Below are 25,423 nucleotides of genomic sequence, written 5' to 3' on the forward strand. Positions count from 1 at the left end.
TCTGTGTCCTCTATTAGCAGTGAGCTTAAGGGGAGAAAGCCCATCTTATTTGTGTTTGAACCTCCCACCTAAAACAGTGCTTTGTCAGTTCAATAAACATATGGAGAAAGGAGTAATGGCCTACACTATCAAACTTGACAGACTGGCCAGACCTTCTTTCTTAATCTTGGAAAGAAACAGGAAGAAAAAAATAAACATAGAGCTTCTACTGGGGGGCCAGGACCTGAAGCTATAAAACATAAGAAGACCTGAGAGTGCTCAGAACCTGGGGCTCAGGTTTTCTCCACCTTCAGGCGAGTGTTACTTCTTCTCTCCCTCCCTTACCACCAGGCTTCTCCTGAAGCGCACAAGACTGGGGAAGCTGCCTCTGAGATCATATCATGTGAGCTGAGAGATCAGCCCAGCCCCTGGGGATGCCTGTGTGTCACAAACAGAAGACTCCAACCTCAGACACTATCACACAGTTAGAGCAGGTCAAAGTATGCTGGCGTTTCCCAGTTGTCTATAATAAAAACAAAACTATCCTTCTGGAGTAACAGAGCATCTTAAGGAGATTAAATACTTTCCACCTTCTCTCATGACAAATACACTTGAGATGCACAAGTAATGTCAATTCTATGTTCTCATGAGATGATAAATTAGCCTACTAAAAAACTGTATGATAAGAGTCTGAATACCATTTTGTTTAAAGTAGGATTTTCTAAACAATAAAATGTAGACAAAATTCTTCCTCACGTGATCTTAGCTCAAGGATTAGGGATGGTACAAAAGGAATTATCCTCACAAAAAGGCTAACGTTGTGATTAGTGTTTATTATGCCACATTCCCTTGATTCTGAAAGATACAGCAGACAGAAGATGCTAAACATTTTTTTAACTCCTTCTCTCCAGTTTACTTGATTGAGTAAATGAAGTCAGATTTCCTAACCAGAGTATCTAATACTCTTTTATCCTTGTTCCAGGTTCTTTCTGATGTATTTGATTAACAAAGATGAAACAGAACACACCGGTCAGGTGAGAAATGTTTTTAAGTACCATCATACATGCCCCTGTGTTAGATCTTCCCTGGTCTCCTCAAGATACAGCACAGCAGCTCATTCCCTAACAGGCTCTTTCCCTTGTAATTCTTCAGGTGTTCGTTCATATAAGGGCTTAGATATGCATTTTCCCACTGCTTTCTGCCTTATTTCCATCACTTTCTGATTTAGTAAGAAGTCAGGTTTCTACTATGTATCCAATGGCAACCCTAATATATTCCAAAAGTCCTCCTGGTTATCCTTGCCAGCAAACGCTGACATTTCTAAACCGTTGTGGTTACTGCCTCAGTAGAATAGCTGGAGGTGGGGAGAACATTGTAGAGGAAAAGACAATGAGGAAGCAGGGTGTGTGGGTGACTGTAACAAAGAGCAGGAGAATCTGGGAGGCAGTGTGAGTTTAAGTATGTGTCAAAGGAAATCCTGTGACTAAGTGTGAAAGAAAGAAATGTAAAGATAGAGAACAAAGGAGTAGAAGGTAAGCTATCAAATATTCAAATACGATTAGATTTGTGGCAAAGCTCCATGGCTCAAACACGTAGCTAAAGGAAGAGGCAGTTGGTTTTCCAGGTCTGGCTTTAGCTCTACCAGCGTCTGCCCAGGCTGGCACTAATGTTCCTTCTCAGGCATTCTTCTCATCAGTTACAAATGACGTGGAATCATCCTATTGCTGATCTTGACATATTTTCAGAGATAAACCCTGGCTTGATTTTGTTTTGCGTGGAATTAAGTCTCCTTCCCTGCCGGCACTGCCCAGATAGCCTGGGCTGAGGAGAGAGCAGCTAAGAACTTGCCTGTTTGGCCTCCTATTTATAAATCAACAACTATATTCCTACAGGAAGACATTAAAAAAAAAAAAAACTGGGTTTGTTTAAAAAGAAGTAACCTGTGTTCACATCATTTCAGGAATCTTATGTCTGGAAGATGTACCAAGAAAGGTGTTGGGACTTCTTCCCAGCTGGTGACTGCTTTCGTAAACAATATGAAGACCAACTTGGCTAAATCCAAGTGATAGAAGCTCCACGGATCGGGACAGTCAGCTTCCAGTGACATAAACTCCTTCTTTTACCAATTCTGCAATGTATTTGAAATGTGACATTTTCTATATGCCTCCTTACAAGAAAGTGTTAAAAATCTTGATTTTTTGAAACTGATTTGGCTTTTTGTGCCTAATGGACATACACTGTGGGAGGTAACTTGTCAAAAGCTTTCTGTAAAAAAAAAAAAAAAAAAAAAGGATGGCAAGGAATCTCTTGTTCAATGCCTTCAACTTTTTCAGTTTTAATGTAACTAGTTTGTTAGGATGGCAGCATTGAGGAAAGGGGTTAGAAAGGATGAATTCTGAAAGGATGAATTCTTAATGCATAAATTTCTGAAATTTTAAACACTTGGATGTCATAAGACAGTGTCCCATTGGTGACTCATGGATGAGCTATCAAAAAAAAGCAAACATCTTAACTGCAGTCTAATTTTTCTCATGGTACTTGCTAGTGAATGTATCCCAGAATCAGCTTGAAAACTTTAAGCAGTTAAATAGAAAAAAATCAACACTTTGTCGACACTGAAATATTAAGTGCCTTAAAACCTCTTTAGATATAGCTATGCAAGTTTTTAATGTTTGTGTTCTAGATGGACAGTTCCATTAATTAGTTGTATTGATCTTACTTTATGAACCTACACTCGGTTATTCACATGATTTTTTTCAGTAACAGCTTGTCAACTGCTGTTATTAGAAAAAAAGTACTGTACTGAAAATTCAGAAAAAAATCTCAATCTTTATGCCAAAATTGAGTAATGCTTTATGGTCCCTTATAAGTAGTGAAGCTGCTACGTTTAGGTGAATCTCCTCAAATACAAATGAAGTGCCCACCACAATAAAGTAATACATTACCAACCTATGGTTTGGCCTCTCTGAATGTACCACTTCTGGTTGAGTTTACAGCCACACTGTGACTGTGGGGGAAGGAGACATGAGACAGACCACGTAAGTCCCTGCTCAAGAAAGAAAAAACCCACAGATCAGCATTTGTTTATTTTGACCAGTGTACGCCTCGTTTGCATACATTCTCTTAATCAGCAGTACCTGATGTGCTGTCAACATTGAGGGGAAGGAGGCTGGAAACAAAGACCATATACTATCACAGTAACGCCCCCGACCCTAACGGAAGTCTGTTAGATTTCTAAACCAGAAAACAAATGCACTGCGCCTCTTAGACGTATTATTTGACATGTTGTCAAACACAGAGGTAGGCCTTTACTACGGTTAGCCTAACGGGGCATTTACAAGCTTGGGGCATGCTTGTGAATAAGTTGTTCTGAAATAACATCCTTGTTCCCTTGCTCACTTACAAGGCAACCAAAATTTGCTTCAGGCACTTTTTTTTTTTTTAGGCAATCATGCTGTCCAACCAGTCTTCAAGGTCTTCCTCAGTAACATTTTTCGATGTACTTGGTTGCTCAGATCCCACATTCTTTTCCTCTGTCACTGATGGTTTTACAGGAGCTGGGGAAATAAAAGCAATGTTAACCCAAGAATTGAGGCCTAAAGCTTCCCTAGGGTTTGTTCCAGATAGAATTCGGCCCTAGAACTAAATTCCTTACAACAAGGGGGAAAATTGTCATTATTGCTCCTATTTCCTAGGAAGATACAACAATATCTATATACAAATTAATAAACGGGGTAGAGATTTACTCTTCTGTTTACTCTCAAGTTGAATTTCAGTTCACTAGTTTTTGTTTTTTAAAGAGACCAACAGCTCAATTTTCTTTTTACTAGTACAGCAATCCTGGAAAGTTATTCAAGGTTTCCGAATGTGTAAATGGAAGTGGCCACTGCCCTGGGCCCCTCAAACACGCCCCCGTATCACAGAATGTGCACAAACTAGGAAGTGTTTGTCTTTTTTAAAAAACTAAGATCAATACAACAAGAAGTATGAAGAGCTGGTTAACAGGCCCTGTTCAGACAGTTGATTAAAAGTCTGCTGCTGAAAAGCTGGGGGCTACAAGTAATTTAATGCATTTTTTTTTTTTAGCAGAAATTCAATTTCCAGCCCCAGGTTTAATACTGCAATCAGGCAGGTAGCAGCTTTGGAAGCTCAGCATATTGAGTGAGAGGAATGCTGTCAGAAAGGTCAGCTCAGGGGGAAGTAGAGATGTGAGCCCAGACATAGATGTCAGTGGACAGCTCTGGATCGATGTCAGACACCAATAGAGACGTGTGTGGATGCCATCGGGGTGGGGCTGTTCTCACAAAACACCCACGTGAAGAGAGATGGGAGTGAAATGACAGCTATACCTTCTCCCTCCTGAGCCCTCTTCCCGTCTTCCTCCGCTTTCAGGTCCTGAGATGTCTGATCTGGTAGGATGTCACCTTTTACAGGCGCATCTAAATTAAGCAGCAGATCGAGTTCTTCTTCCAAATGGTCGGCTGCTGACTGCGGGCCGGAGACAGGGTTCTCAGAGCCCCTGGAAGGCCCCGGTCTGGAGCTCTCTCTACCCGGGTACACAGAGCAGCTGGCTGCAGATTTCAGCTCAGGGGCGGACCCCAGAGGCCCTTTTAACTGCATCCCTAGTCCTTTGCCGTCATCGTTTCTCTTTGTTTTCACCTGAGGCAGCTCTAAAGGAATCGTGGTCTGAAAGAGGAACGTAATAACTCAGTCAAAAATATGAATCTTGTCACATGCTTAAGTACAAACAAAACATGGAAAGCCAACAAAACCATCATATTGTGGGGTAGGAAACTCAAACAGGAAGTTCACAAAATGTCTACTAGTCCAAGCTGCCTACAGTATCACTCACCTGGACCCATGCAATAACCTCCTGATTTCCCTCCTGTCCTCCAATCCAGCCTCTGCTTGCATGTACATACGTGCTTATGTACATACCCACAACCCCACACTTCATTCTCCATTCTGCAGCCAGAATGTTCCTTATTATCATCACATTATTATGATTATTATGATTAATGCAAATCTCATTGGGTCACACTCTCCTTTAAATTTCAGTTCAAATGTCCTCAAACTTTAGATCTTAATTTATCTGTCACTCTTCAGAAACACCATTTCTACCCAGTCCAAGTAGATCTGGTTCACCTACTAAGTACTCTCATACCACACTGTACATCTCCTACCTGTGTGATTATGTGCCCACTATCTGTCTTTCCCAATAGATGAGGTTCCATGGCAGAAGGATCCATGACTGTCTGCTTACCATAATATCTTCAGTGACTAACACAGAATCTGTCATGTAAATACTTTTTCTAGCAAAATTTTTTTTAATTTTATTGTGCTTAAAGTGAAAGTTTACAAATCAAGTCAGTCTCTCATACAAAAATTTATATACACCTTGCTATATACTCCTAATTGCTCTACCCCCTAATGAGACAGCACACTCCTTCCCTCCACTCTATTTTTATGTCCATTCAGCCAGCTTCTGACCCCCTCTGCTCTCTCATCTCCCCTCCAGACAGGAGCTGCCCGCATAGTCTCATGTGTCTACTTGATCGAAGAACCTCATTCTTCACCAGTATCGTTTTCTATCCCATAGTCCAGTCCAGTCCCTGTCTGAAGAGTTGGCTTTGGGAATGGCTCCTATCTTGGGCTAACAGAAGGTCTGGGGACCATGACTTCCAGAGTCCTTCTAGTCTCAGTCAGACCATTAAGTCTGGTCTTTTTACAAGAATTTGGGGTCTGCATCCCACTGCTCTCCTGTTCCCTCGGGGGTTCTCCATTGCACTTCCTATCAGGGCAGTCAGCGGTTGTTGCCGGGCGCCATCTAGTTCTTCTGGTCTCAGGCTGATGGAGTCTCTGATTTATGTGGCCCGTTCTGTCTCTTGGGCTCATAATTACCTTGTGTCTTTGGTGTTCTTCATTCTCCTTAGCTGCAGGTGGGCTGAGACCCATTGATGCATCTTAGATGGCCGCTTGCTAGTGTTTAGACTCCAGAAGCCACTCTTCAAAGTGGGATGCAGAATGTTTTCTTAATAGATTTTATTATGCCAATTGACTTAGATGTCGCCTGAAACCATGGTCCCCAAACCCCTACCACACTGGCCTTCGAGGCATTCAGTTTATTCAGGCAACTTCTTTGCTTTTAGTTTAGTCCAGTTGTGGCACGTAAATATTTTGAGTAGCCAGACTTGTATACTTTTACATTTCATTTCATTCAATTCCATTCCATCTGGTCTTTAAAAATGTTTCAAATAAAATTAATGAAAAAGCTTCTAAAAATTTTGCATCCTCTCTTAAAACTTTACAAAACCCTTATCCCCTTGGTATAAAACCCTCAGCTTTACAAAAAGGAAAGCCGAGTCAGTGCCATCCTGCAGAGAAATGCTTTCCTTCTCCTGCCCTGACCCACACCAGCGGACAGATGCCTTCAGGGTTTTTTACCTGGACCAATTCCGCGGCAACATTGAGTCGGAGTGAGAGAGGCAGTTCTTGAAGAGCTTGAACCAGTGACTGACAGTCCACATAAAGGGCTGAATTCTATATTTAAAAAAATGAGAAAGTACAGGTGGTGACGAAATACGACCTTCGGGAAACAGAAGAGCAGAAAATAACTGTCAATAAATCACCCAATGGAGTTTCCTGTAGCCACATTCAGAAGTCACACTTGATACAGCTATAACGTCTACTTATGATCAGCAAAACCGAAACCACCTCTTCGAGGCCTACCTCACACTATCAGAGCGGCTGGCAGTGTCCAGACACCCTCGCACCGAGGCCACACAATAAGAGTCCACAGACCTGTAAACTGGAGGCTTTTGGAACTGTTGGCAAGTTAAAGGAAAACGAGCGTTAATGAAATCTGAATGGACACCTCCTCCACCTTCAGCTTGCTGGCCTTGGGGGAGACGAGGGAAGAGCTTTCTCAGCAGGGAGATGAGGTTGACAGGCATAGCCAAAGGAGCCGGTGAGGTCTGCTTCTCTGGAAACTCACCCTCTACCCAGGAGGACTCTGCGTGAGGCCAATACTAAAAGCTTTGACTCCTTTCCCACTCATAAAAATAAAGTCCTATCGATGCACTGACCTCACAATTTGGTACTATTTAAAAACAGATTCCAGATTGTCTCATGGTCCCTGAACAGCTTCTCCTAGGTACCCTGGTCACCCAAGAGAAAGAGAAACTAAACGGTAGTCACATTGATCTCACATACAAGAGGCAAACACCACCTGATGTCTCTAAGGACTATCACAAGGCGCAGCGAGGGCCACATCTTATCCTACAACCACAGACTTCCAGTTAGAAGAAAACCCAGTAGTCATACAATCTCTGTTCCAAAGCAGGAATATCTCTGGTAGATGCATTTATAATGCCCTAGCTGGAGAGTCATCCCTGGTGGGCTTGAGGAGTGCTGCCCCTAAATCCAGACCTACCCTAACTACTAATCCACACCACGGGAGCACACTGAAAGAACGGGTTGGCTTCCCTACTCCCATTCTGATATTCTACCTGAGACAGACAGATCTTAGGGAAGCAGCCCTGGGGGCACCACATGTGCTCCTCACCCAGGAAAAAGTAACTTAACGTTTAAAGAATACTGTGACTTGATGAACAGGATAGAGGAAGGTAAGAAATAAGAGCCCTGCTGAAAAAGTGGGAAACGTATTCATGCCTTCCCTTAGTCCTAAACATAGCACATTCAGTGCAGTGATCAGCACTGGCATGGCCACTTCTTTGTTTTTCCAAGTTTGGAAAAACTCTCTCAAACCCACTAGGAAGTTGTGATCCTGAATGCTTAACACATGGGGAGGTCGCCACATTACAAACTGGAAATCTCACCCTTCCCACAACTCCCTGCCAAGGTGTTTGCAAAACCACACTGTGTCACTACCCTCTTTTATCTGCCTGTAAAAGACTGAGAACTTCTGCGGTTCCCGCCAGCCATTCACACGTTGCTCCCTTACTCCCTACAGAAGGACCACTGAGCAATGCTGAGGTCTAGGTAAGTGTCCAGACTTCCTAGCCCTCTTTTGCATCTCATGCAACATGACTACAAAGGAAATTTTAAGCAAGGAAAAGTTTATGAAACCACCCAAAGGTACAGGGAATGGCCTGGCTGTGCTTATAAACCATGTCCTCAGTTATGTTCAGTTGACTCGGTACTGGACTGTCTTCTACAGTTCTCATCCCCACTCATCCACGGCCGAGCTGACATTGCATCTTCTCCCTCCATGATGCCTTCCCAGATACCTCAAACCACAGTGATTTCTCCTTGGCCCAGAACCTGCCATGTAAATCACATCTTTTAATAGGCCTTTTTTTTTTGGGGGGGGGGCATTATCCCCTAAAGGATTAATGCTGAATGCCTTATACATAAAGCTACCTGAAGTGACCTGATTATAATACTAGGGCATGAATTTTAAAAACAGGTGTAATTGCAATAACAACCATGAATTAGCTTTTGACGTCACAACTCACATAGCTACATGTTCAAAAAAAAAAAAAAAAACTGGTGGGTTGTTTTTGGCCCCTATATCCACGTGGCCAGACCTGATGGTCATTCCCAATTGGAACAGGTGGCCTGGCAACATCCAGTGGAGAGATGTGGTGGGATAAGGGTGTAGAGAGAAGGGGGCCACCCTGCTGGCTTCTCTCCTGTACACTCTGAGGCTGGGAGAGAAGCCAGCCACAACCACTGGAGGAAAGCCCTTCCACCTTCTTCCCTGCTGTCAGTATGCCCAGAACCCTGTCTAGGGTCTAGGAACCTATAATTTCCCAAGTTCCTCTCTGGCCAGGAGCCTGATCAGACTCTAACGCTCAGTGTCTAGTGAGAAAAGAGCCACTGTTAACTCCACTTTGCAGCTAAAAAGAGCAGTCTTTAATCTGACCATTACAGCTTCCTCAGAAGTCCCAACTATAAAAGTCTGTATTTGTTTCGGACCCAGGGACCACATGTACACCTTAAAGCAAAAGTGCCCAAACTTGGCAGCACTTTGGAATCAGCTGGGAAGCTTTCCAAGACAGATTCTCAGGCCTCACGCACAGAACTGGACTCTCAGGGGCTGCGGCCTGGGAGTCTACAACTTGAAAAGCCAGGCATTTAGGAACTGCTGTTTATCACCCACCACTCAGTAGTTGCTCAAGGAAGGTCTACTGAATAAGAAAGTCACTATATGTCAACAAAAATGGACAATGGAATAAAAAAGTTTCAGTTGTGTTTTAAAAAATACTAGCCCTATTTTTTTGCCCAAAGAAGTTCTCCCATCGGATCCCTCCTCACGTGTCCCCACAATTCCAAAGGAAAGATACAAAAATTCCTCCTTAAATAAGTGAATTGTGGTGTTTCAAAAATTCCACTCCTGGATCTAATGGACCAACTTCCCGAGGTTTAAGAGGCCAGCATGTCAAAGCAGAGCCCCCAACTACCACCAGGCTGTGTCCTCTTCACACTACATGGCTGCCAAAAAGGCCAGCACACAAGTTCAAGCCAGTGAGCCCAGTCCCTCTCGCAGGATTCCCTGTGAGGACCAAGAACATGCCCCACCATTAGAATCCCATTCCCTGTATACTGCAGAGAGAAAAAGTATTTACACTACCCCCCACCCTTTGTCTTCTGTCGCTGGGTGCATGGGGGCAGGGACAGCATAAGAAATCAAAAAAATTAAACTCATCACCCCAACTGGAGCAAGGGAGAATGAAGAAAACCAAACATACAAGGGAAAGATTAGTCCAAAGGACTAATGGACCACAATTACCACTTCCTGTACCAGACTGAGTCCAGCGCAACTAGATGGTGCCCAGCTACCACAACCAACTGCTCTGACAGGGATCACAATAGAGGGTCCCAGACAGAGCTGGAAAAAAAAGTAGAACAAAATTCTAACTCACAAAAAAAGACCAGGCTTACTGGTCTGACAGAGACTGGAGAAATTCTGAGAGTATGGCCCCTTTTAACTCAGTACCGAAGTCACTCCTGAGGTTCACCCTTCAGCCAAAGATTAGGCCCATAAAATGGAACAAGACTAAGTGGGCACACCAGCCCAGGGGCAAGGATGAGAAGGCAGGAGGGGACAGGAAAGCTGTTAAAAGGAAACCCAGAGTTGAGAAGGGGAGTGTCATGGATTGAATTATGTCCCCCCAAAAAATGTGTGTATCCATTTGGCTGGGCCATGATTCCCAGTACTGTGTGGCTGTCCTCCATCATGTGATTGTAATTTTATGTTAAAGAGGATTTGGGTGGGATTGTAACACCACTCTTACTCGGGTCACCTCCCTGATCCTAAATAAAGGGAGTTTCCCCTAGGATGTGGCCTACACTACCTTTTATCTCTCAAGAGATAAAAAAAAAAAGGGAACCCAATCAAGAAGTGGGCAAAGGATATGAACACACACTTCACTAAAGAAGATATTCAGGCAGCTAACAGATACATGAGAAAATGCTCCCGATCATTAGCCATTAGAGAAATGTAGATTAAAACTACGATGAGATTCCATCTCACTCCAACAAGGCTGGCATTAATCCAAAAAACACAAAATAATAAATGTTGGACAGGCTGCGGAGAGATTGGAACTCTCACACTGCTGGTGGGAATGTAAAATGGTACAACCACTTTGGAAATCTATCTGGCGTTGTCTTAAACAGTTAGAAATAGAACTACCATACAACCCAGAAATCCCATTCCTCGGAATATACCCTAGAGAAACAAGAGCCTTCACACAGACAGATATATGCACACCCATGTTTATTGCAGCTCTGTTTACAATAGCAAAAAGCTGGAAGCAACCAAGGTGTCCATCTAGGGATTAATGGGTAAATAAATTGTGGTATATTCACACAATGGAATACTACGCATCGATAAAGAACAGTGACGAATCTGTCAAACACTTCATAACATGGAGGAACCTGGAAGGCATTATGCTGAGCGAAATCAGTCAGAGGCAAAAGGACAAATATTGTATAAGACCACTATTATAAGATCTTGAGAAATAGTATAAACTGAGAAGAACACATACTTTTGTGGTTACGAGGGGGGGGAGGGAGGGAGAGAGGGAGAGGGTTTTTTACTGATTAATTAGCTGATAAGAACTGCTTTAGGTGAAGGGAAGCACAATACTCAATACATGGAAGGTCAGCTCAACTGGACTGGACTGGACCAAAAGCAAAGAAGTTTCCGGGATAAAATGAATACTTCAAAGGTCAGCGGAGCAAGGGCGGGGGTTTGGGAACCATGGTTTAAGGGGACTTCTAAGTCAATTGGCAAAATAATTCTATTATGAAAACATTCTGCATCCCACTTTGAAATGTGGCGTCTGGGGTCTTAAAAGCTAACAAGCAGCCATCTAAGATGCATCAATTGGTCTCCACCCACCTGGAGCAAAGGAGAATGAAGAACACCAAGGTCACACGACAACTAAGAGCCCAAGAGACAGAAAGGGCCACATGAACCAGAGACCTACATCATCCTGAGACCAGAAGAACTAGTTGGTGCCCGGCCACAATCGATGACTGCCCTAACAGGGAGCACAATAGAGAACCCCTGAGGGAGCAGGAGATCAGTGGGATGCAGACCCCAAATTCTCATAAAAAGACCATACTTAATGGTCTGGATGTGACTAGAGGAATCCTGGCGGTCATGGTCCCCAAACCTTCTGTTGGCACAGGACAGGAACCATCCCCGAAGACAATTCATCACACATGAAAGGGACTGGATAGTGGGTGGGAGAGAGATGCTGATGAAGAGTGAGCTAATTATATCAGCTGGACACTTGAGACTGTGTTGGCATCTCCTGTCTGGAGGGGGGGATGGGAGGATAGAGAGAGTTGGAGGCTGGCAAAGTTTTCACGAAAGGAGAGACTGGAAGGGCTGACTCATTAGGGGGAGAGCAAGTGGGAGTAAGGAGTAAGATGTATATTAACTTATATGTGACAGACTGACTTGATTTGTAAACGTTCACTTGAAGCTCAATAAAAGTTAATTAAAAAAAAAAAGGGGGGGGGAAATGAACAGAGAGTTGGGGACCTCCTACCACCAAGAAAGCAGCACCAGGAGCAGAGCACATCCTTTAGACCTGAAGTTCCTGCACTGAGAAGCTCCCAGACCAAGGGAAGATTGATATTAAGGACCTTCTTCCAGAGTTGACAGAGAAAGCAAGCCTTCCCCTGGAGTTGATGCCCTGAATTTAGACTTCTAGCCTACTAGACTGTGAGAGAATAAATTTCTCTTTGTTAAAGCCATCCACTTCTGGTATTTCTGTTAATGGCAGCACTAGATGACTAAGACAGCGAGAGTGTTGACATGCCTGGGGTTGGCAACCAATGTCACAAAATAAGATGTGTATTAATTATTCAAGGAGAAACTAACCAGCTCTGTAAACCTTCATCTAAAGTACAATTTAAAAAATGCAGCATAAGAAATCACCACCACCCCCCACCGCAAAAAAAAAAAAAAAAAAAAAATCCCTTCTTGTTCTCTCTCAAGTAAGCAAGAAGAAAGAGACACTCCTGAGGAGTTGAGACAGGAAACGTTTTGATGGGGAAATGATGAATTCCATTTAGGATGCATCCTGCCAATACCTCAAAGTGTTCAAAATCAGACTTTCTTCCTGTTCTTCCTTTGCTCCATGAATGACATCACCACTCACATAGCTACTTGAGCTAGAAAGTCTAGAGCCATTTAAAATATTTCTTGTCCTTGTGTGTCCTCTCTGGTCAGTGACCACAACTGACATCATCCTCTGCTGAGGTTTTGTCTATCTGTAACCCCTTTTCCACCTCACTGCCCCACTAAGTCAGGCCCTCATCACTTCCTGTTCACCCAAGAGAATATCCTCCTGTTTTCCCAGCCTCCAACTTCTCGTCTGTTCAACCCCTCCTTTCCAACATTGCTGAGGTAAAATCTAGCCATTTTAAATTTCTTGCTTAAAAAAAGAACTTTAATATTACTAATAAAAAGTAATCTTAGTTATAAAAGCTAATTTTGAGTGTTTCATATGTGTTAGGAATGACGCTAAAAGGCTTTACATTTATTATCTAGTTTAATCCTCATTACAACTCTGAGCTCTTTTATTATTAGCTCCATTTTACAGATGCGAAAACAGAAAAATTTGCTCAAGTGGTAGTACCAGGATTCACACTGGGTCTTGTGTCTCCAAAGTCTACACTCTTGCCCACACGCTAAGCTGCCCCCTGAAGAGAATGAATACCAAACTGCTGGTACTCAGGCCCCTGCTAACAGGCTCTGACCTACCTTGTAAGCCTCGTCCTCTGGGAATACTACACTCTGGCCACACACCCCAATCTGTTCTTTGAGATCTCCTCATGTTCTCATGTTGTTCCCTCAGACAGGCCCTACCAGATCACACTCATCCACCAAGGTCAATTCCAATTACCTTTGCCCCATGAGTTGGAATCGACTCGATGGCACTGGGTTTGGTTTTTGGTTTGGTTTCCCTATGGTACCACCCTTAATTTTTTCCAGCCCCAAATAGCTTTCTTCCACAGTATTAATTCATCTATTACCCTACTTATTTTATGTTGCATTCCTTTTCATTTATTATATAAATAATTACTGAGCATCTACTATATCAGAAACCCTGGTAACACAGTGGTTAAGTGCTATGGCTGCTAATCAAGAGGTCGGCAGTTCAAATCTGCCAGGCACTCCTTGGAAACTCTATCGGGCAGTTCTACTCTGTCCTATAGGGTTGCTATGTGTCGGAATCGACTCTACGGCAGCAGGTACTGGACCTAGAAGAGTGAGCAAGCATGGTCTCTGTTTTACTCATCTATGAATTAGCTGCAATATGCAATTGACTCGACAGCACTGGGTTTGGTTTTGGGGTTTTTAATATCTATGAGCCTCTGGGTGAAGCAATTGGTTAAGTGTTCAACTACTAACCGAAAGGTTAGCAGTTCAAACCCACTAAAAGGACCCTTGGAAGAAAGGCCTGGCACTCTGTTTCCAAAAGGTCACAGCCTTGAAAACTCTATGGAGTGCAGTTCTACCCTGATACACATGGGGTCACCACGAGTTCGAATTAAATTGAAAGCAACTGGCTTTTTTTTTTTTTTTTTTTTGGTTAATACAATACCTCCACCACATGTCTGTCAGCGATATTGTGGTGGCATGCCTATAGCTATGCATTTCAAATACCAGCAGGGTCACCCATGGTGGACAAGATTCAGCAGAGCTTCCAGACAAAGACAGACTAGTAAGAAAGGCCTGGTGATCAACTTCCAAAAATTGGCCAAACCTTATGGAGCACAACAGAAGACTGTCCAATACAGTGCTGGAAGATGAGACCCCTAGGTTGGAAAGCACGAAATAAATGCCACAACAATGGGCTCGAACATACCAACAACCATGATGACGGTGCAGGACTGAGCAACGTTTCATTCTGTTATATATAAGGTCACCATGAGTTGGAGCTGCCTCGACGGCAACTAACAACAATAAAATATCTAGTACATAACGAGTACTTGGTGTTTTGATGACTAAAGCAAGTTAGAATTACTGCAGAATATCTGAAATATTTTCTGATAGCCAACATGGTCCAAAAGGAGTTGAAATACAAGTTGTTTGTCTTTTGCTTTATTCTTCAGCAATCTCAGTCTATCTGCTCTCAACTTGTCCTAGCATTCTACACTGCACTTCAGGCTCATGCCCTAACAGACTCAAACAAAGACAAATCAATTTAAATTTTCTCTGTATTATACAACATGCTCTTCATAAAGTGCTGGGCAGTCATTTTACAAGTGACTCCCCCGCCTGCAGTCTGTTTGATACGTCAATGTCCTTCCTAAATAACTAACCACAGAACTGGCCCAGAGGTAAAATGAGCCTGCTGCGGCAGGTATACAGAACTGACAGCAGAACAGGGAGGTCAGGGCCTTACTTTTCTGGTCTGTTCACCCCCCCCCCGAAGCTGGGGACAGATTCTCTAATCATTTGATAGGCAGTATCATGGAACATGGAATCCTTGGGTGGTACAAACATTTAACACACTTGATTACTAACCAGAAGGTTGGTGGCTCCAGTCCACCCAAAGGTGCCTTGGAAGAAAGGCCTTGAGATCTACATCAGGCAAATCAGCCATTAAAAACCTACTCTGACACTCACAGGGTCACATCAATTGAAATCAACTCAATGGCAATAGTTCTTGTTTGTTTATCAAGGAACATGTAACAAATCACCACTCATTCTTTGTCCATTTTAAAATGGCGAGGATACCTGTCAAGTCTTACATGGAAAGTATCCATGAAAGCCTGCTTGGAAAATAATCAGAACTCCTTGGAAAGAAAATATGGCATAAACGCAAAGCCAATAAAATGTTTGGGGTTTACGGGTTCACTGAAAGACTTCTATGATGTTTATTCTTATTTTGTCCCTTTATCCTCCCAATTACAGAAGGAGACTTATTTAAAACTACAGGTGGATTAATAATTTTCTCTCATAACACCAGAAACCGTGCAGGAGAAAAAGAATTTTCCACCTAAATGGAGTTGTTATGGACTAGCAAAAGAGGGAAAGCCAAATGGCCAAGTAATCCACTCACGATCATGATTAAACTTTCCATCCTGCAATTTAATTTATATGCATAATTTACACAAATGGCCAGGTATAAAGGTGAACTCTAGCTTCAGGGATCTGAATAATTTTAGCCCCCCTGAAAACATTCTAAACAATTTAGGTAACTGAGAATAAGCAGTACGGGAACTATCAGACCCTTCATGTTAAGACTCTATCTCAGCAATAATGTAAAAGATGTTAGCCTTCAGCCTCGAGAAGAACCCGTCAACATTCAAGACAAACTTTCATCTTACCTGTTTTGGACATGAAGCTTCACCATCCCACTCTTTCTCCTCAGCAAACCGGAACTGTGAGAAGGAGTCCCCTGTGAGTAAAAAAAAATGTAGAATTTTATGTAAAAGCCATGCTCAGTTCTCTAAATTTCCCTGCCTCCAAAAGCAAAAGTACCATTTCTGAAAGAGCTAAATTCAACGGAATTCAATGATATCATTCAAAAGAAGGTCCCGGCTTCCACACCTTTATACAGTAATCTGTGAATGGTGGGTGCTCAGAAATATTGGTAAATGAATCCATTGTTTCATTCAACTTCTCAGTAGCCACCATCTAAGAATGACTTGCTTCTTGAGGGACAGCTAAATAGTGAAGGTCAGCAGATGTGGCCATCTGCCCGTATTTGGCATATTTTCATCTCACCTCCTTAATGTAGGCAAACCAAAAAAACCAAACCCATTGCCGTTGAGTTCATTCCGACCCTACAGGACAGAGCAGAACTGCCCCATAGAGCTTCCAAAGAGCGCCTGGTGGATTCGAACTGCTGACCTTTTTTGGTTAGCAGCCATAGCACTTAACCACTATGTCCCAGGGTTTCCCTAATGTATGCAATAAAACTTTATTTCGGGGGAGGTATTGGAGGTGGTGAGCAAGCAGAAAAGGAAGGAGAAGAAATGGAACTGAAGGAAAGCAGGATCTACCTGATCCACAATTTAACAGATTTAAAATGTCTTCAAGGAGAGGTTACAAACTCCATCATCACTCCAAACATTACCTAATAAGAATGTGAAATGCAAAAAAATACTCAAAGAATGTACCTTAACAAGTTAATGGTTCACTGCTCTGAACTGTTGGAATAAAGGAATATGAACATGTAAGATCATTCCACACATACTTCACACTCCTTCCTATTGACAGCCTTTTTTTAAATTGTTTCCTCTTGTTTGGAAGATCCACCCACCTCTAGCCATTCATATCCTATTTATATTTCAAGTCTCAGGTACACGGCCACTTCCTTCCATGATATCTCTCAAGTGAGCTAACCATAGAAATCTGTTCTTTACTTCTAAATTAATACAGACAGAAAAAGAAGAATTCAAAAATGAAGACATGGACAAAGACAAAATTAGAACCTACCACCATTTTCAAAAAACATATAGCTCACAATATTAACATGAGACAAAATCAAAGTCAAGGCAGCAGTACCAAGAAGAACACTTTTTATCATGAGAAAGGATAAAAACACTACTCTTATTCATTGGCAACTCAATCTGATCCCTCAAAACTAATGACAGAAAATGACCCCATGAACCAGAAGCTCCACCAGCCTGAGCCCAGAAGAACTAGATGGTGCTTGGCTACCACCACTGACGGCTCTGACACGGATCACACGAGAAAGTCCCAGACTGAACGGGAGAAAAATGTAGAAAATTCCAATTCACTGAAAAAGGCCACGCTTACTAGTTTGACAGAGACTGGAAGAACCTCCGAGACTACGGTCCCTGGACACTCTGCTAACCCAGAACTGAAACCACTCTTGAAGTCCACTTTTCAGACAAAGATTAGACAGGCCTATAAAACAAACAATAACACATGTGAGGAACCTGCTTCTTAGTTCAATCAAATACACGAGACCAAATGGGCAACACCTGTCTAAAAGCAAGAAGAGAAGGCAGGAAGGGACAGGAAAACTGGACGAACAGACACAGGAACCTGGGGTGAAAGAGAGAAGAGTACTGTCACATTGTGGAGATTGCAACCAATGTCACAATACAGTATGCGTATAAATTTCTGAACGAGAAACCAACTTGAGATATAAACTTTCACCTAAAGCACAATAAAATAAAAAAAAAAACCTAATGATATAAAGGGTCCGAGAATATAATCAACAAGGTTGTCTTTTATGTATATGTGAGTGTATATATGTGTAAGTATATGAACGTATCATGATTATATGTATATGTGCTTTCTTTACATTCACGCAGCATTAATTTTTAAGAAGAACTATAATAAGATTATAAAAAACCTTAAATTCTAAAATGTAGCAGTGATACAAACCAGGTGATAATTTAAGTAAACAAAAATAATCAAAAAAATAAAAATAAGAAAAAACCAAATTATTTAGAAATTTAAAATTCTCTCCCAAGACTTTTGATCAGAAGAAATCAAAACTCAAACTGTAGCATTAGAATACAGAAAAGATAAATAAATATAAATCAACCCATAAGAGATAATTAAACTTGTTCTCAGAGAAAGTGAGTTTTAAACACTTTCATTAAAAAATAAAGAATGAAAATCAATCAATTGACTATTTTACAAAGTAAGAAAAAAAAACCAAAATATAGAGAAGCTGGTAAAAGGAATTGTTTAAAAAAAATAACAGAAAGAAATAAATACACCTATACTCTTATCTATCCAAATGAAAGCCAGGATTATGTTTAAATATATAAAATAATACCACTGTTAATCTAACTTTTTTTTTTTGAGAGGGCAGCCAGTATAATTAGAGAAAAGAAGAAATTAACAAGTGCCTGATTATTTGAAAAAAATATATATTCAGGCCTGGAATAGCCAATGGAATAAGCTGAAAATGATAAGTAATAAAAGGGATCAGAAAGGTTACAAAATTTATACAGAAAACAACTCTCTCACCTACAAAATCCAATTCGAAAACAAAACGGAAAAAATATCCCACTCGTTGTAATAATAACGTACACAAAATTTCTAGGAACGAATTATGAATAAATGTTCATTTTTTAAAAATACTATTTAAAAAAAAATGTACCAAGGGAGATGAAAGAAGCATGCCTTGTATTCAAGGAAGACGTGAGAGATACCAATTGTACCTATATAAATCTAAAAATTCAGTATCAGTCTAAAACCCAAAAGGATTTTTTTAACTTGTCCAAATTGCTTTAATCCATTTGAAAAAAATATGTGAAACTAAGGTACACTTTTTAAAAGTGTGAAGAATTTGTCCTACTGATTATAAAATTGTACGCAAAAGCCCCTGTGAATAAAATGGATGTTGTATGCCCTCGAGTTGATTCCCACTCACAGGGACCCTTTAGGACAGTGCCGAGCTGCCCTAATAGGGTTTCTGAGGCTATGATCTTTATGGAAACAGATTGCTACATCTTTTTCCCATGGAGGTGGGGTGGGTTCAAACCGCCGCTCTTTAGGTTAGCAGGTGAGTGCTTAACCACTGTGCTACCAGGGCTCCTAATAAAATAGATAGCACTGGCGAGAAAACAGATGGGTAGAACAGAAGAGAGACTAGAAAGGGATACTTGTTACATCATAAGAGCTGCATACCCTGTCTGTAGAGAAACAGTAGATTATTCAATAGTGTGAAAACAACTAGCCAGTCATGTGGAAAACTCAGGTAGACTCCTATACCTCATTTCTCAGACAAAAACGAACTCCATACAGATCAAAGATTTAGATTATTTTAAAAAAAGAAAACCATAAGATTACTACAAGAAAGCAGGGTGGAATTTCTTTAAAATCTTGGAATGGGAAAGGCATATTTTAAAAGCGACAAAAATTTTTAAATGCAAAAATGAAAATCTTCTGTATGACAAAAATTACAAACAACCCAAAAGATGACACACTGATATGAAACATTTGTATCATATATTACAAAGAATTACTGTCCCTTATATACAAAGAGTTTTTGTAAATATACTAGAATAAAACCACCCAACAGAAAAACAGGAAAAGGGGAGAGAATAAGAAACACGAGTTGCCCATATACTTACGGAGCCCTGGTGGAGCAGTGATTAAGAGCTCAGCTGCTAACCAGAACGTCCGCAGTTCCAGTCCACCACCTGCTCCTTGGAAACTGTACGGGGCAATTCTGCTCTGTTTTATAGGGTCACTATGGGTCAGAATCGACTCAATGGCAATGGGTACTTGGTTTTGGTAATATACGTATGAACCAAATAAATTAAAATCAGTTTGGTAGATTTTTAAAAAATTGGGTAGATAGCTGAATGCTTTCTTTAAAGTTACTTTATGAACGTTTGCAGTTATATGTTATAAATGTTCATGTGACTGCACAGATTTTTATAATGTGTAATCAACAGAAAATATCAGTAATGCAAACAAGGTATATGTATCTATTAAAATATCTGAATACTCACTTTGAAATATAGGTAAGATTCCAACAATGGCTTACTAACCCGCTGCCATCAAGTCAATTCTGACTCATACTGACCCTATAGGGCAGAGTAGAACTGCCCCAAAGAGTTTCCAAGGAGCATCTGGCGGTTTCGAACTGCAGACCTTTTTGGTTAGCAGCCATAGCACTTAACAACAAGAAAATATTGGGGGGAGGGGAGGGCTGAGGACATAAGAAAGTTACCAAGGCAGTGGGGACTTAAGGGACCAAGATCCCAGGAAGAAAAGAAGCACAAGGATGTAAGTCTAACATTCAGGATTGCTCTTCCCCTTGAAGCATTTGTCAGTTTAAAAGGTGGGGCTTAAAGGTTGAAAATTTGACCATAAAGTGACAATCTGAGAGGTTGTGACACCGAGGAGAACTTCTCGCAGTCTTACAGCTCTAGGCAGACAAAAACTGGAATTCAGGGCCCATGGATGAAGAGCCTTGAAAAATCCAGGCTTCTGAGCTACCTCCACGAAGAAGTGAACCAGAAATAGGCTGACCAAGTGTCAGAAAGTCTAAGGTCAGCTGTGAAACTACTCAACCTCTGATTGGGCCAAGAAGCAAAAATGAATCCTTTTTATAGAAAAATAACACCATCCACGCCCATTTTAAAATCTTTTTTTTACAATTTTTCACACATAATGTCCAAAATTCATTAAAAAACCATCAGGCATAACAGGGGACAAGAACGAAATGACCAAAAACTAAGAGAGAAGGGAAAAAACAAGACAACAAAGATCTACAGAGATTACGATACTGGAGTTATCAGACATGGATTCTTCAATGTTGCTATGTCAAAATTTCAAAAGTAGGAAAAGCTAGAAAATCACACATAATGACATCCATGAAATCATCTTCGATCCACACAAAATACAGTGTACACTTAAAGAATATAAAGAAAAGAATAAAGTGTCAGTGAAAAACGAGATCCCTGAAACATGTTTGGTTTTCAGTAATAAAACTTCAACACGATTTCAAGAATGCTTTTTTAAAAAGCCTCATAAACCAAGCATATAGAGGCTAATTTGAAATAATAAGCTTATTAAAATGAATGCCAACCCCTTACATGCTTTCACTGAAGACAAATGAGCGTCCAGACTTGTCAAAACAGTAAATCCTGGAGTCAACAGTCCTTCTGGCAAGTGCGTTACCAAAACTATTCTTGGTGAAGTATTTTCTGACATACACAAGAAGATGGTGGTGTTACCAAAAGTTTTATTCCCATATCCTGTACCTCAGATATTTGGACATGCAGAGACAATCAGGATTCTGGGGTATCAGTCCTTTAGGAGTCAAAAGCATATAAAGTTTTGGTCACACCCTTAAGTTTTGTATTCAAAAAGTAAGCATAGCGCAGAAAACAGGAAGTACACCACTTCATTCTTCAGCCAAAAACTAATTCCATGGCCTACAAGAGACTGTGGAACTGCCTTGTCATGTCCTTATACAAGATCTTCAAACGAGATGGAAGAGAGCAGCTACAACCTGTTAAATAGGCTGTTTGAACAACAACAAAATACAGAAATATTCTACTTTGTAGGTAAGAACATCAAAATAGCAGACCTGGTAAATCTAACAATTGCTTATCAAGAAGGTAATTTATTCACTGGAAGCTGCTATTACCAAAAAAAAAAAAAAGTAACAACACTGATGTACCTTAGAGTTCAAGTATTTCTTACAAGATAAAAGCCTCACAGGAGCCCTGGTGGTGCAGTGATTAAAGCGCTTGGCTGCTAACCAAAAGGGTGGCGATTTGAACCTACCAGCCTTGGAAACCCTATGGGGTAGTTCTACTCTGTCCTATAGGGTCACTATGAGTCAGAATCAACTCGACAGCAGCAGGTTTTGGGTTATCATTCCCTTCCGGAACAAAGCTGATATTGGTGTGCATACAATGAAAGCTGAAGTACAGGTGATATTCAGACAATTTTATTTTATCTTGGAAGTCAACTACATTTTTCTACTGCTACGTTTCTAGAGTCAAAACTAAGAATAGATTTTTTTAAATCAAATAATTGTGTGAAACAGCAAATTTTAAAAAAATTAGAAATATAAGAGAGCAGCAATCTTAAGTGTGCTTCTGAAAATATTCAGAAAGAATGTCTCAAACAGGGCACACTGCTTCAATTTCTGGGACTGCTTCAAAAAACTCACTACCATCAAATATCTTTCCAAGTCTTGGAGCTGACGAGGAGACAAGTCTTTATCTAATCAGCTACTATTAGAGAGGACAACAAGCTGAATTGCTGAGTGGCAACACTACCATCAGCAGTACTTACATTATGGAAAAGCTGGCCACACAGTATTTCGTTCCTCTCCCCCTCTCAGTTGAAAGCTAGCATCTCTTTAGTATGGGAATGTGGAATACAGTATAGTGACTGCAGGAGCCATCTAAAAGCTGACAACAGTGGTGAGAAATTGGTATGCCTATATGGTGTCAGAATTAAACCTGGCTGTTAAGATCTTCTGTAATAAAATCTTAATTTTGCTGACATTTCAGATTTTTTTCTTGTATGCTAGAAGTTCATTCTACGACAGTGACATTCAGCATTAGCTTCAGCCATATATGATTTAACATTTGACTGCCCAAAATACATATTTAGTGTCCCCCTAATAGGCAATTCATGACATTCTATGAGTCCGTTATAAAAATTAGGTAGCTCTATTCGTACTGAGGAAACCCTGGTGGCGTAGTGGTTAAGTGCTATGGCTGCTAACCAAAAGGTCGGGAGTTCGAATCCACCAGGCACTCCTTGGAAACCCAGTAGGGCAGTTCTACTCTGTCCTGTAGGGTCGCTATGAGTCAGAATTGACTTGACGGCAATGGATGATGATGATGATGATATGTACTGACACAGAAAGATACCCATTATCTCAACTGTTACATGAAAAAATCACATTTCAGTACCATATGGTGCTGATATATGCAAAGAAATAAGTCTAGACAATTATGTACCTAATTGAAGAACAATTATCTCTCAGAAGGTAGGACTCAAGGATACTTTTCCTTTCTGCAGAATATATTTTCCAGTTGGATTTTCTTTCATAAACAATAAACATATATTACATTACTTTTGGAACTTAAGAAAAATAAATCTAAGGAAAAAAAAAACAAACTAAAGTTTCATTGAAGGCAGGCAGGGATCTCACAACACATTCAAGACAGAATATCCATAGACACCAAAAGTTGGTATCACAGCTATCATTCATTCTAGTCCTCACTTTATAGAATTATGAAGATCTTTCGTTCTAGAGAAGCCAAATGGTCTGACCAAGCCACAGAGTCAATTAATAGTTGAACACCAAAATCTCTTGGCTCCTAGCATTTATCAGGCCTGTAACTAATAAAGCTCTTTCCACTACTTCTCCTATACTTCCCCGCTGTCTTTCGGTTCCTCAGGATAAAAATAAATGCTCAATAAATATTTTATGACATTTGATATGCTAATATTTGATATACTGACAATGCTTGAAGAGACCAAAATCCAAACTAAAAAAATATATAAACTAAGGGCAGGTTTTTTGTATGACAAAAGAGTTCCTAATTTCAGGAAAGGAGTCACCTTCAGAGGTTCCTTTAAATAATGTCTATACCAAAAAAAACAAACCCAGTGCCATCAAGTTGATTTCTGACTCACAGCGATCCTACAAGACAGAGTAGAACTGCCCCATAGTTTCCAACTACCTTTTAAAAATAAGAGTCTTTTTATAGAACTTTAAAGTTTACCTGTGGTTTATTGACTATGCAAAGGCATTCGACTGTGTGGATCATAACAAACTATGGATAACACTGCGAAGAATTCCGGAACGCTTAATTGTGCTCATGAGGAACCTTTACATGGATCAACAGGCAGTTGTTCAGACAGAACAAGGGGATCCTGCGTGGTTTAAAGTCAGGAAAGGTGTGCGTCAGGGTTGTATTCTTTCACCATACCTATTTAATCTGTATGCTGAACAAATAATCCGAGAACCTGGACTATATGAAGAAGAACAGGGCATCAGGATTGGAGGAAGACTCATTAACAACCTGCGTTATGCAGATGACACAACTTTGCTTGCTGAAAGTGAAGAGGACTTGAAGCACTTACTAATGAAGATCAAAGACTACATCCTTCAGTATGGATTACACCTCAACGTAAAGAAAACAAAAATCCTCATGACTGGACCAATGAGCAACATCATGATAAACGGAGAAAAGACTGAAGTTATCAAGGATTTCATTTTACCTGGATCCACAATCAACAGCCACAGGAGCAGCAGTCAAGAAATCAAAAGACACATTGCATTGGGCAAATCTGCTGCAAAGGACCTCTTCAAAGTGTTGAAGAGCAAAGGTGTCACCCTGAAGACTAAGGTGCGTCTGACCCAAGCCATGGTATTTTCAATCGCATCATATGCATGTGAAAGCTGGACAATGAATAAGGAAAACCGAAGAAGAGTTGACGCCTTTGAATTGTGGTGTTGGCGAAGAATATTGAATATACCATGGACTGCCAAAAGAACGAACAAATCTGTCTTGGAAGAAGTGCGGCCAGAATGCTCCTTAGAGGCAAGGATGGCAAGACTGGGTCTTACATACTTTGGACATGTTGTCAGGAGGGATCAGACCCTGGAGAAGGACATCATGCTTGGCAGAGTACAGGGTCAGAGGAAAAGAGGAAGACCCTCAACAAGGTGGATTGACACAGTGGCTGCAACAATGAGCTCAAGCATAATAACGATTGTAAGGATGGCACAGGACTGGGCAGTGTTTCGTTCTGTTGTGCATAGGGTCGCTATGAGTTGGAACTGACTCGAAGGCACCTAACAACAACAAAGTACTCCAATAATGACAATGTCGGTGAAGTAAAGGTGAGATATACCAACTCCATTACTATGTTTATAATAGCCAGGATTTTCACTCTGCCTAACTTCTCAAACTGGTCTAACGTGTGTTTTATGGTCAGTGGCAGAGTGGACACTAAACTCGCTGGAATTCCATAATACCAACATGCTTCCTAAAAGCTTACCATCTACTCATACACAACACAGCTTGAATTTTAAGTTTACCCTTTCAGTCCCATCAGTACAAGGACTTTCATTCAAGAAAAACTTTTTAACATAACCATAAAGACCTCCAGTGGAAGCTGGGGTGGGATTACAAGGCACCATCCTTATTTGGGCAAAGAGAAACCCTTCTTTCAGTTTCAACGTGACAGATCAGGCATATATGAATAGCGTGAAAGATGGAAAATTTGTCCAAGCCTAATAATTTCAGTTCCAATAATTTGTTAGTGACAGTTCCCATAAATGACATATGTCCTAGCTATTTGGATCTTTTTCTCATAAAAATGACCCCAGATCTTCGTGGTACCTCCTTTAGAAAACCAACTCTAGAAAGGAAGAAGCAGCTCTAGTTCTAGAAAAGCACTCCATTTTCAGCTCCATTTTCCTGGCTCTTCTTTATCGTGATCACGTTCCTTATTTCCACTACTCTT

At 40.9% G+C, this 25,423-nt stretch overlaps 2 protein-coding genes across 2 annotated transcripts in view; one reads left to right on the forward strand and one right to left on the reverse strand.

The window, feature by feature from the left end:
- The window catches only part of RYR3 (ryanodine receptor 3), a 446,068-nt gene extending 443,015 nt beyond the window's left edge, over window positions 1–3,053 (forward strand). Inside the window, exons 103-104 of the mRNA XM_064291963.1 lie at window positions 962–1,013; window positions 1,940–3,053. Of these exons, the coding sequence (XP_064148033.1) occupies window positions 962–1,013; window positions 1,940–2,035 (148 nt within the window). The 3' untranslated portion in view covers window positions 2,036–3,053. The remainder of the gene's footprint in view (window positions 1–961; window positions 1,014–1,939) is intronic.
- The window catches only part of AVEN (apoptosis and caspase activation inhibitor), a 191,258-nt gene continuing 168,864 nt past the window's right edge, over window positions 3,030–25,423 (reverse strand). Inside the window, exons 3-6 of the mRNA XM_064291964.1 lie at window positions 15,802–15,872; window positions 6,424–6,519; window positions 4,329–4,665; window positions 3,030–3,536 (exon numbers count right to left, since the gene is read on the reverse strand). Coding sequence (XP_064148034.1) covers window positions 3,421–3,536; window positions 4,329–4,665; window positions 6,424–6,519; window positions 15,802–15,872 — 620 coding nt within the window. The 3' untranslated portion in view covers window positions 3,030–3,420. The remainder of the gene's footprint in view (window positions 3,537–4,328; window positions 4,666–6,423; window positions 6,520–15,801; window positions 15,873–25,423) is intronic.

Source organism: Loxodonta africana, chromosome 10, assembly GCF_030014295.1.
Source record: "Loxodonta africana isolate mLoxAfr1 chromosome 10, mLoxAfr1.hap2, whole genome shotgun sequence".
Taxonomy (NCBI): Eukaryota; Metazoa; Chordata; class Mammalia; order Proboscidea; family Elephantidae; genus Loxodonta; species Loxodonta africana.